At 32.2% G+C, this 12333-nt stretch overlaps 2 protein-coding genes across 2 annotated transcripts; one reads left to right on the top strand and one right to left on the bottom strand.

Moving 5' to 3' along the window:
- Positions 1-1116: 1116 nt before the first annotated feature.
- Positions 1117-2206, top strand: TRIADDRAFT_5385 (uncharacterized protein; the record flags this gene model as incomplete). The annotated part of the gene is made up of 3 exons (XM_002114434.2): positions 1117-1434; positions 1567-1700; positions 2056-2206. Coding segments are annotated over 3 exons (603 nt in total), but the record flags the coding sequence as incomplete, so codon positions are not given.
- A 1794-nt stretch (positions 2207-4000) lies between these two features.
- On the bottom strand, positions 4001-6800 carry TRIADDRAFT_58332 (uncharacterized protein; the record flags this gene model as incomplete). The annotated part of the gene is made up of 3 exons (XM_002114125.1): positions 4001-4288; positions 4557-4652; positions 4977-6800. 3 exons carry the CDS (start codon positions 6798-6800, stop codon positions 4001-4003), a joined length of 2208 nt encoding a protein of 735 aa, XP_002114161.1.
- Between the last annotated feature and the right edge of the window lie 5533 nt (positions 6801-12333).

The following is a 12333-nucleotide window of genomic DNA, read 5'->3' as shown; positions in this document are numbered from 1 at the left end:
TATCATATTATAATTGGAGGGCCGGCATAGTAGAATGTTTAATTAATACAGTACATACCGTTATAGTATGTAGGTGTGGGACAGTTAGACGTAGACTAAATCATGGACTGAAATTGCTAACTATGCATATTTTTAGTAGTCCATGACTCAATCAGGGACTTCTGAGACTAAAACTATTAGTCTCATGAATCGCTGACTAAATGCTGTGCCATTAAAGAGTAGCCATTGAGTACTCGTAGAATTGATGGAAGGGTCTGCTGTACACTCGAATGTGCAGTACAGTCTATCCAGATACACCATTTAGATGTGGTAATATGGGCAGAGACTGATATACGCATCACGTCCATATTTTGTAGAATAAATGTCATGGATTACTCCCCAAATTTTAAAACTAAAATTATGAACTGTAAATAATTTTTTGAGTGTTTTATAACTAAATATTGGCTGCACAGTACAGTAGAATTTGCAGATACAGTATGCAGAAATGCTTCTACGGTATAATTTATACCTACTGTTCTATACTGTACTTTACTGTACAGTACACTTTATACCAACACTATACAGTATACTGTACTCTGTATTATTAGACAGGACTGTAAAATGTACTGGACGGAAGCCGTGACCATACTAGAGACGAACGAGTCTCTGATTAGACTGCAGTCACGTAAAGCGCGACTGCAGCACAGCTGGCGCCGGTACTCTGCCTGCAGCAAGTAAAATATTGATCTAACGTTCTTGGCTGCTGGACGGTTCGGAGTTCAAAAATTGAGTTGGAGTCTGTTAACGTATACCTAAATATTGAACAAAATGACTGATTTAGGCAAGCTAATACTAGGTATTAGCGTGATGATGCTCTTGATTTTACAAGGGAGCTGCCATCAGGATGGCAAACAGCAGGTAACCGAGCGTACATCATCCGAGCAGGGAACTTGCTCCGATGACAGCTGCAAAGACGCAGAAAAGACAGCCAACAGCAATCACCGTATGAATAAAGAGATAAAGAAAGACAAGGAAAAGCAAGGTAGTCCTCAAGATCATGTCGAGATACCTAGATCGTCTTATCGAATATCTTGGGATCACAATTGGGATCGGAAATATCCCAAAAAAGAGACTATCAAGCCCAATGCAACGAGGACAATTCTAATAGTGCGCCATGGCCAATTCCGTTTGGTTCATGTTGAAAAGGATAAAACCAAGCCTGTATTGACCGATTTAGGAAGAGTGCAGGCAAAATTGACAGGCAAGAGATTGAAGGCAATGAATATCCCTATAAGTAACGTATACTATTCTGCTACAGTGAGTGCTGCAGAAACCGCTGATCAAATCTGCAAAATCATAACTTGTAAAAATAAAGAAGCGACAAAAGCTTTATCGGAGGGAGCCCCACCGATCGAACCAGTACCACCTGTACAATATTGGAAACCGAGTAAAAAGGTGAGGACTAGGCGTTGAACATTAGCCTCAGATTGCCCTACTATACTTTACCTTAGATGATATCAAACGAATCAGAACTCAAACTATTACAAAGTTATCAATTTCTTACTGCTGCTTTGTTGATGGCATTAGGCAATGTTAGCGGATGGAATAAGGATGGAAGGATCTTTCAGGAAATACTTTTATCGAGCCCATGCTAAACAAACACATCATTCTATCGATTTAATTATTAGTCATGCTAATGCCATCAGATATCTTATATGTAGGTAAGTTGAATAAGATTACCCAATGAAGGAAAGGCTATTTAAACTGTCAAAATGCATTGTAAAGGAAGCGAACTTCACTAAAATCTCGAAGCTCGAAGCAGTGTGATTGCTTACACTTTCAATATGATTTTGTTGATAAGGATATACTGAAAATAGGGTTTACCTATTACTATAGATTATATGAATATAATATTTCAAACAAATATTGTGTTAAGATTTGACTATAAATTGTCATCGCAATATCTCATCCTGCATACATTCCAATTGACATCTTGTGATATGGCATGCATTTCGATCATGCTGATTTGTCATCATCGACACATAATATATTCTATATATAATTGATATCTTTCAGGAGTTTGCAACTGCCCATGGAAGCATGGCTACGATTTAATATTGCCAATTGTGGAATTACTACTTTAACCATTGAACCTGATGGCAGAGTTACGTTAATGGGGTTAGGCGATATAGGACACTTGCCTCCTGAATTGATCACTTTCACATGAAGATTTTCACCCTTTATCATGTGCCAACCTTCATAGTAAAGGAATATTGTAATAATCTATTTTGGTAATTCCAAAATGGAAACTAGTATAATATAGTTTACGTATTATCCGCATTAGCAGGTAACTTTGCCAATATATCAATGTGGAAAGCGAATAAGCCATCATTGAGTTAAGAGGGCATCGTATCGATTGCATAATGATGCTAAAAGCTGCACGTTGACCCTTACACACTACAAAATTTGACATAAGTTGACTAGACAGGTAGTATAAGCTTTAGCAAATCAAAGAAAGAAATCTTCAAAATTGCAAGAATAAATTTTTGCCTGTATTATTTTTCTTTTTACTTTTTTACAGCTGTTTAAATAGATACCAATACCAATCGAACTTAATGTATTTCCACGTTTTGCATTGCATATACTGAAAGTTTTAGTGCCTATAACGGCATGAAAGATTCTTTTAAAAGATTCTGCAGATTTCAATATTTCAGCTAGAGCTAATGGAAACATGAATATCAATTCTCTTGTATCATAATACTCATTCTACGCTGAAACGTTTCATGACTGCATTAAACTACAATTTTTAAGCCTAGGCTATTTAAGTTGCAATTTTAACTGCAAATCAAATATTCTTATGCATTTATTTTTCGTTGCCTGCACAGAAAATTTAATTCATACGTATATGGATAGTCTCCGTTATGTGTTGTTTGATTCATATTATTCGAATTGATAACGAGTCATTATCAATGTGATTAGATCCTACTTTATTGCAGTACTATCGGTACTTTGATTTGAGTACTTTGGAGTATATTGGATAGTTTATAAGTATTAAAGATATGCTTTAGATATTTATCTTGGTTATGTAAACGTACGCAATGCAGCATTAGAAAATCTGTCTAGCTCATTCTACGTTATTGAACACAGTTGTAATAACAATCTTAAAATAATGATGTGACTTGATCGAATAAATTCGCTTACAGCGTTTATTTTAGAAGTAAATAAGGAATTGTGTCATAAGTCTTGGTCATTATATGGACAGCGAGTCTTCCCTAAAATTTCAATACATGACTTTATAACCAGCAGATTGTAGTTATATATCAATTAGTAACTTTAAAAATTATTTAAATGCAAAAATTATATGATCGCTTTGTTTATATGAAGGTAAATAGAATCTGAAATGTTATAGCAATGCATAAAATTTCAAACTAACCCTAGACTAACAATGAATTTTGTTAAGGCCTTAGTTTGCTGAAATAAAGATGAATAATTGAATTCGCTTCAAGTTAGAATATATACTTTACTTATTCAATTCAATTTCTGCCATGCTAAAAACATTGTTTTTATTTTACTGCAACAAAAGACAAAGTTATGTATATAAAATACAAGCTTGAGGTAATCCTGATCATTAATTTCCCGTATCAGGTACTACTGATGGGTGTTATGTTAAGATATATATATCGTATATTGAGAATTCGCTTGTTTCTGGAACTCGATCGATGTCATATACTATGCAGCAACATCCATTTAGGCTCTAGATTTAGCAAGCAATAAATTTTCGTTTATCGGTCTAAAACTAATTAGCATATCGTAACGAATTTTTAATGGATACGTATAATGCCAATTTCGTTGATGCCTATTATGATGATTTGATATCGAAATTTTTATGAAAAATGATAAATTGAGTCATATTAGAATTTATGATGAAAATATTTGATGTATCAATGGATAATAATATAGGTTTTGTCAATTCTAGTCTAAGTTTAAAGCCAGATGAAACTGTACATTTGGATATGAATATTTAAAGCTTTAACTTTGGATGAAATTCACTAAAGGAGCCGCTACTTTGTAGAGACAATGTACTAGCTCCGAGTTGGTCTCGACTACCAAGTGAACCACCAAAGGAAGTTCTTTTTGGCCTTGAATAGCTAATTAAGCTTGAATTGGCTTTAATATCTGATCTTACTTCATCTATATCTCTAGTTTTCAAAATTGATTTATTCTTTCGTAAAGACATATGGAAGGTGATGTAATGCTCTAACGTATCCCATCCTCCGCCAATACGAACCATAACGTGCTCATTTAGCATCTATAGATTTTAGTTTAATAAAAAAGAAATACTTATTTCTATCATAATGTTATCAAATGTTTCAAGGTTAAAAACTAATTTTAAACGAATATCACGATATTACTAGTAACGGAACTGATTTTCTGTTGCTTAGTACTCCGATTAAGATAATTCTTTCTCGATAAGCTACCATTTACTTCATGCATCGTTACAAACTTAAGATTTTTAATGCCGTTATCAAGAATTTAGTTTATTAACATAAATTAGTACGGTAATCTAATAAACTCACCCTAACGAAGACAATTTTATCAAATATTTTGTATTTTCCTTCCTTCATTTGTATGATGTCATCATTGGCTTGGACTGAATTCACAATTTTCCATACCTATTGATATTAGAATCGATTTTTAATAAGGCCACGTAGTATGACATAAAATAATTTTAAGGTTCCAAAATCTTTCATAAATTAACTTATACATAATTAATAAATGAAGAAATACAGCCACACGATAGAACAAAATTAATTTAGTTATTGAAAGAAAAAATTAAAATCTTCATATAAAAATTTTTCTACATCAGTAGATAATGTTTATCACAGGAATATTACATAGGTTTTGATTCCTTTCCATTTATAAGTAGCACTATAAAGTACAGATATAATCCTCATTTTGAAATTATGAGGGGTTATATAAAATCTTGATGATCTTACGTTTTTATGCAAAACTGATGTTAGCGGTACGATATCTCCTTCACCATCATATTCTTCCTCATCTTCATAGTCCTCTTCGTATGTATCGTCGTCTTCATAGTCATCATCGTCTAAACTAGCAGTTTCATTTTGATGTAATCTACCAATTCGACTGCTTCTGCCTTCTAATTGATTTTGTAACCAATACTGTTGTTGTTGCTGTTCCTGGCCGACTTCATAGTGATCGAGCACAGCTTCTGATGCAATGGAAGCTTCTCTTTGCATCATTTCTTCATCAAAAATAAAACTATCTTCACCTGTAGATCTTTTCCTTTCTCGATTAATTTCCAATGAATAATCGATTGTATCTGAAGATGATATCTCATTATCGATTAAATTAGACTGAGAATTGATATTAGTCAATTGAATTTTATCAGGGTGATTCAAAGTTACGTTAGGTATAGTATATTCTAAGTCTTGGCTGTCTTGTTTACTTGATTCTTCCTTAATAGAAAATTTGGATAATTGCTCTTCAATTTCTTCATCATCCCAATATTCTTCACTATGTTCTGATACCAATTGATGACTTGATGTATTATTACTCTGATTTATCGTTGTATTAGTATTGACTGACGATGAAGGATATTTTGAGGTAATTTCCGTTCGACCATGTTTAGGCGTCGATTCGGTCGCATTTGATGACGAGTTATAAGAAGATGGTATAGGATAAGATCGATTATTATGAACTAACTCAGGTTGGCTACTATTAACTTGCTGATCACAATTATAGCTTTGATCAGCAGTGGAATTTTGTCTAGTATACGATTGGACTTTAGCTTGATCATTTACAAGATTAACTTTATTTTCTTGATCACGGTTTTCATTATTGGGTGGAGTAGTGACGATACCGAAGGCTTTTTGCATATTTTTAGCGAATGTTTCGTTTAAATCTGTAGATTCTGTTTCGACATTTTCTGATCTATTTGACGATACAATTTTCCGAGGTGAACCTTTCGCATTGATCAATTTATTTGGTTTTTGTTCTTTAAATATTGATGTTTGAGTATAAATAACGGAAATTTCTGTATTTTCTTGGCTTGAACGTTTACGATGTGATGGAATCTGATTCTGTTGTACTGTCGTTTGATTATCATGACGAAGACGATTTGGATCTCTTTTACTCTTTCTTCTTTTAATCTTAGCTCTATTTTTTCTATGTTTATGATGCCGTTCTTGCACTGTCGATTCTTGTATACCGTCATTTTGATCTTGAAGATGTCTGCTGCAATGAAGACTGGATGATTGCTGCATTAATTGTGATTCTTCTTTTTCCTGTTTCTCGATTGCATCAATTTCCATTTCATACTGGACCAATTTACAAGGTTCAATCCCATAGCGAACGCTTAATCTGGAAACTTCCATTAAGCATATTATAACTTGGCGTTGATCACGCTGTTCAACTAAATCATCTGGTTCAAACATAACTGATTTGTTAATACCACGATTCTGACACCAACGAATAAATGATAATGCATTCTCTCGGGCTTTAAATTTTACTAAACTTCTTCCTCCCATCATTGCAATTTTATTCATTTGAATTCGTAAATTCTTATCAATTTTTTCACCAATTTTTAATTGCGCCTCTTCAATTAATTGAGCTAACTGACATAGAACAGTACCATTAGCTATAGCATCGTGAAACTTATCCGCTTGAATAGAAAGACTGGGGAAGAGTCGAGCGATCCAATCGCTAATATCCTCGCGTAATGCTTGAACCAATTCATTCTCTTTACGGCGGCGTCGACGAGTCATAAAACTCGCCTGACGATATAGTTTATCATCCATGTTGCTAATAACAATTATTTTGCCTTAGTATCTAGAATAAAATTCAAAAATGTATGTAATTTGATCCAATTTATTAGTAATATATATAAGTAGTCATAAAATATCGCCTAAAATAAGAATGCCTTCTTCGATTAATATAAATCGAATAGAATATTACCGATACTAAATTAAAGTTTGCAATATTTTTATCGCTTAATCCTCTTACACAATGATGTTAGTTTTTATAGCTCAGTTTCTTATGAGTGTATGCAGTAATATTTCAGCAAGGAATGTACGATTTCTAAGTGATATTTATTATTTAATTTACTGCCTATGAAAAATTTAGAGGAAATACATTTCATATTAAATAAAAATTTACGTCAACTAATTATCATGTTACAGTATAATCCTTTTAAAATATAATTTCTAAGAGATCGATAGTATTTAATCTGGTAGGGATCATACATTCAATATTGCTAAGTTTATTAAGGTTGAGCCTTTGGTAAGAAATATAAACATATCATTCTGCCCATCTTAGGGAAGTAATCGGAACCATACTAAGATACTTGCTATCTATACAAATGCCAGTTCTGAAAGATTAATAAAACTAAATCTTAAAGGTTAGGGTTTTAGGAGTTTCAGTATCGTAAAGACTATCAGGTTAAACTTTCGAAAACGAAAATGTGCGCTTTATAATTTCCTAACAACTTTTGAAATTAAAACTTGCAGGTAAAACTATACTACAATTCCATCCTTATCCACAAAATATCTGGAAAATCGAAAGCCTTATATTTGATGTGAACTATTAGTTCTAGCAGGCTCGTATAGCGAATATACCAGCATCCAATTTTCTCCTAATCTTTAAAGTTTAATGTAACCGGTAGTTTTTCTTGCTCTAACAACTTTTTTAAAATTAAAAGTAACAGACGCTACTCTTAAGCTTTACCTAGGCAAGATATTACTATTGTTACTACTGTTACTTATTTTGTCAGTTACTGTGAACAAATTATGGAATATGGCAGCCGTATGTACTGTATATCGGTAAACCTTCTTATATCAGATCTTTTCTCTTAACGTAAAGTAACGTAAGGATGTCTTGAAAATTTACTATTTATTCACTATTACTTTTTGATAGATTAAAGTAGGAGATGCTCTAGTGAGGAAGGGGGGGGGGGTATTTCCTGCTTTATAAGCGAGCAGATTCTCCTATGAATTAATATCCTTCTCGATTGCAAAATTTCAAATAATTGGAAATCCAAGGACTACTAAAATTGATATTTTAGTGGTCCATATTTGAAACCTACTATCATATCGGATTGTCCATGCTCTCTTATCATAAAGAAGGGAAAACTTACGGTAAGTCGTGTTAGTAGTCTCTATAAAACATATTTGCGATGTTAGCCTGCGTCTGATGGGAATGGTAAACTATATGAGCCATATTTTGATTTTTTAACATGGAACGACCAAATCGATCTTTATAGCTATAGTAGTGGCCTTTACATGAAGCAAGGGACGTTAAAGGAGAAAATATTCGAATACTGTACGATACGATGCTTTACAATCTATCTAAGGTGAGCGTAACAAGTTAGTACAGGAAAAAGATATTATAGGAGTTCTTTTAATATATCATTAGGAAATTAACCATCGTCATTGAGACGAAATTTACACCCTGTTTATGCCATAATGTTATTATAAATTTTAACACGATACAGAAATGTAATATATCGGGTAAACGAAAGTAACCTAATATTATGCTTAATATCAATTGGTACAACTGGATTAACAAATTTTTGTCTCCATTTCATTGATTATTTTCTTAACTGAACATTTAATATAAGACTGATGGAGATATTATCCTCTTAAATTTAAAGTTTGAAGATATGCTCGTATTTCTACATTCTGGATGAAATAGTGTATATTTTCTATTTGAGATTTATCCCCTTGAAATAATAACTATTTTATTATTCTATATTTATACCCGATACTATGATCAAACAGTAATGGATATTTTCAAGAAGATGGCGTGAGAATAGCAGCCGGTGAAAAGTATAATGATGATAGCGTACTAAAACTTAATTGTACTAGTAGATCATAGCAAAAATGATTTAGGTGGAGATATCATATAAAAGAATAATAGGAAACGATCAACAATACTCAATATTCTCAAAATAACAAGTTTTAACATTCATGGCTATCTAGAAATTCTTACCGGATAATGAATTGAAACCATCTTGTTTCTCATTTTATGATGACAGCACGCCTAGCTTCAAATACTTTAAAGTCTAAAGGGATGATACCGTTTTACTGCTGTTCAATCTCCAATAATTTTATGATTACTAAGAATACAAAATTGTAGGGAAAGGTGATGACGAAACTATACGTATATTTTACGCATGCTAAGTGTGCTATGTCATCAAATATTAAAGAAACACCGCCCTTGCTAAACAAATCAATGCTAAGTTGCAGTTTATAGAACTATTACACATTTGCAAACAAAAGATTGCTAGATGATGCTGGTTCCGCCCGCATTCAATTTCCATATGTTACCGGCAAATTAATCAATAAAACTTCTCAACATATGTTCCCTCTGGCTTGGGAATGATATTGTTCACACTCTATAGCTTAAATTAATGGAAGCCAGATTAAGTCAATATCATAATATTCGTGACCTGTTGACAGTAAGTACTAGCCCGTAAATCTAATCGACTAGAATCATCTAAATTTTTAATGTATAATTTTAGTTATTCGTTGTTTTAATGATGTCAATACAGTACTTCAAGGAAAATAATGCTTTGTTATAGAATGTTAGCATATATGATAATCTATTTATAATACCGAAGGCCATATAGCGTAATGGATTGAATTGATTACTGAGGCGTCATAATATAGGGCAGCAAATTGTCGGGAACTTGGTTTGCTGCTATAACGAGTGAATTAGTGCTCATGCATTATTGAAGCATTATAATAGTAAGCTGTGCCCAATTTTCGATTCCATACACATATTTAATTTCGTATAAATCCATTTACTGAATATACTCTGTATGGGTATCGCCATAAGTTACCATAAACTTTAAATGCTTAAATGTATAGTAATTTGAAATTGTCAATTTTTTGTAGCAAGACTCATATGAAGGTTGCAAAATATCGTACGACCTTGACGTATAACGTAACCCAAACTAAGTCGTCTTTTTTGCTAATGTAAAATATCTTGTAAATAAAGAATATCGTAAGGACATTAAGTTTGCAGTTTCTGCACGCGTATATTAAAATGTATCAAATCAGAAATATAGAGATTTTGATTAAACTATGTTTCCTGCTAGTCTACTCTCCTCAGTACACCGGTGCAGGTCCGGTCTTGGTCAATACTATTTATTAAATCATTCTATCAAATTTTTAGAGAAACCTAGGCAAATTCAAAATTCAAATACTTTCTATGGCTTAATAGCCATATCGCATATTGCAAAATTCATTAAGGATAAAAACTATCCAAATTCAATTTCGTAGCGGTGTTATACAGGTTTTTATTAAATACTTTTAAATTCACTTCGATTGAATAGTTACAAATTCTTAATCTCATACATTCATATTGTATACGCGTATACTTGAAGTTTTCTGATTTCATGCACAGATTACGTAAAAATAAGAGAGTTCTTCGATTAGCGTAAAATAAAATCCGAACAGTGATTAAAAACTGTAACAGCAGACAATAAAAATGCCTATACGTATTTTATAATAAACTATTGCTTCGGCGATCAATACATGGTCTATAGAATAGCAGGTTAATGCTTGCTATGAAACAAATAATAAAAAGATATTATTACAAAAAAAGCCATGATGCTATTCAGATATATTATAAATTATATTGGTTAAGATTTGATTATAAATCATTTATACAACGATGGATTCAATATGATGAAAAATTTTACATTTCACTTGTTATAGTTGCGCAAAGTGAAGAAAGGGTTTAAAAGTAAGTTAAATAGTTCTACATAAACTTTGCAGTTTCAGTTTATGATAGTTATGCAAAATAAAGAAAAGGCCTAAAGGCTTGTCAAAATGGTTCTATGATCATTACTAGGAATATGCGTAAATGCGTAATTACGTGAGCGTTAAAAGTAGATCATTATCAATTATACATGATCAATTTCATGATAGTTTTAGTTTTTAGATAATACTTCTGCAGGTCGCTTTGATCTAGTTAACAATGATTAGTTTTACTGGCAAGATACAACAATTACAGAGTGTGCAAACAATTAGATAAGATAGATACAATGAGTTGATAGTATCTAAAAAATGATGGTACTACAATGAGTAAAATACCAGTAGATCAAGTAACTGATACCATTATATATAGCACTTATGCAGCAGTTGATAAGTAGCTAAAATTTGGTATCGACTACTGCGTCCTTAATTAATAGCACATAACTACTGTAATTAGCTGAAATCATTACCGTTTTTAAACGTAATCAAGATTTTAACATTAAATTGCTTTTCAGCTGATCTTGCTCTTCGTAGCTAAATCCGGTCGATTCTAAATATTTCCTAACAGAGCCATATCTATAAAATCGACGTTTATGGAATTCGATTAGCATTAGATCTCCTTGATATTTGATGTAACGCTAGTCATTAAGAACAAGTCTTTTTCATACGAGTCTGTAAATTACTATCTTCTAGTTCTATGGCAGTTTTTTTCGTACTGTATATTTAACTACAATTTTTAGGATTAGAACAGAATAGCATAGAATAAACTATAATGTAGGTAATTCACGTTTACTGCATCGACTGATAACTTACAATAAAGTAACTCTAATATTTAATACTTTATTAATAAAGAGTCAATTTGCTAATATGATAGGAGAAATAATTCAAGGGCAAATAAAAAAAATTTGCATCCACAATGAATACTAACTTTTTATGAATATAGCCCAATAAATGACGCATTGTTTCGGAATTGGCATAAGTAAAGGTGTGCTTAAGCCCTAAAGTAGTGCATATCTCAGCATAAACGCGCTTCTTGATAGGATTTAATCCAGCCTAAGAAACAAGATGATATCACATTGATTATTGTTTATATAAGCCTTATTCAAAGTTACAATGTAACGATGATAATGTATGTATCCGGCTAGTTATAAATTTTCATTAATGCAAATTGATAACATTGATGGCATAGTGCAACAGTAGCTAGTATCGATTGACGTAATTTTATTGATTATTATTTGTGTAAACCTTACTCAAAGGTAGCAATCTAATGATGATGTATCGGCTAGTTGGAAATTTTCATTGATGCAAATTGATCGTATCGTGCAACAGTAGCTTGTATCGATTAAACGTAATTTATTTGTTGGGAAAAATAGCGTCAAGTCACTGTTGATGGCTAAATTACTGTATTGTACGTATGGATTAAAGATATAATTTAATTAACTGTATCCATATCAACATAGTTGGATTGAAATTAAAATGGTAATTTATAGTACTACTGTAATAGTCGATTGTGGTGGATGATAAACGTGGCTAGCTACTATACATCATTTTTTGCCTTCTGTCTGATCGATAG

The sequence above is a fragment of the Trichoplax adhaerens genome, genomic scaffold, assembly GCF_000150275.1.
Source record: "Trichoplax adhaerens TRIADscaffold_7 genomic scaffold, whole genome shotgun sequence".
Taxonomy (NCBI): domain Eukaryota; kingdom Metazoa; phylum Placozoa; class Uniplacotomia; order Trichoplacea; family Trichoplacidae; genus Trichoplax; species Trichoplax adhaerens.
This window is presented reverse-complemented; position numbering and strand designations above follow the sequence as displayed.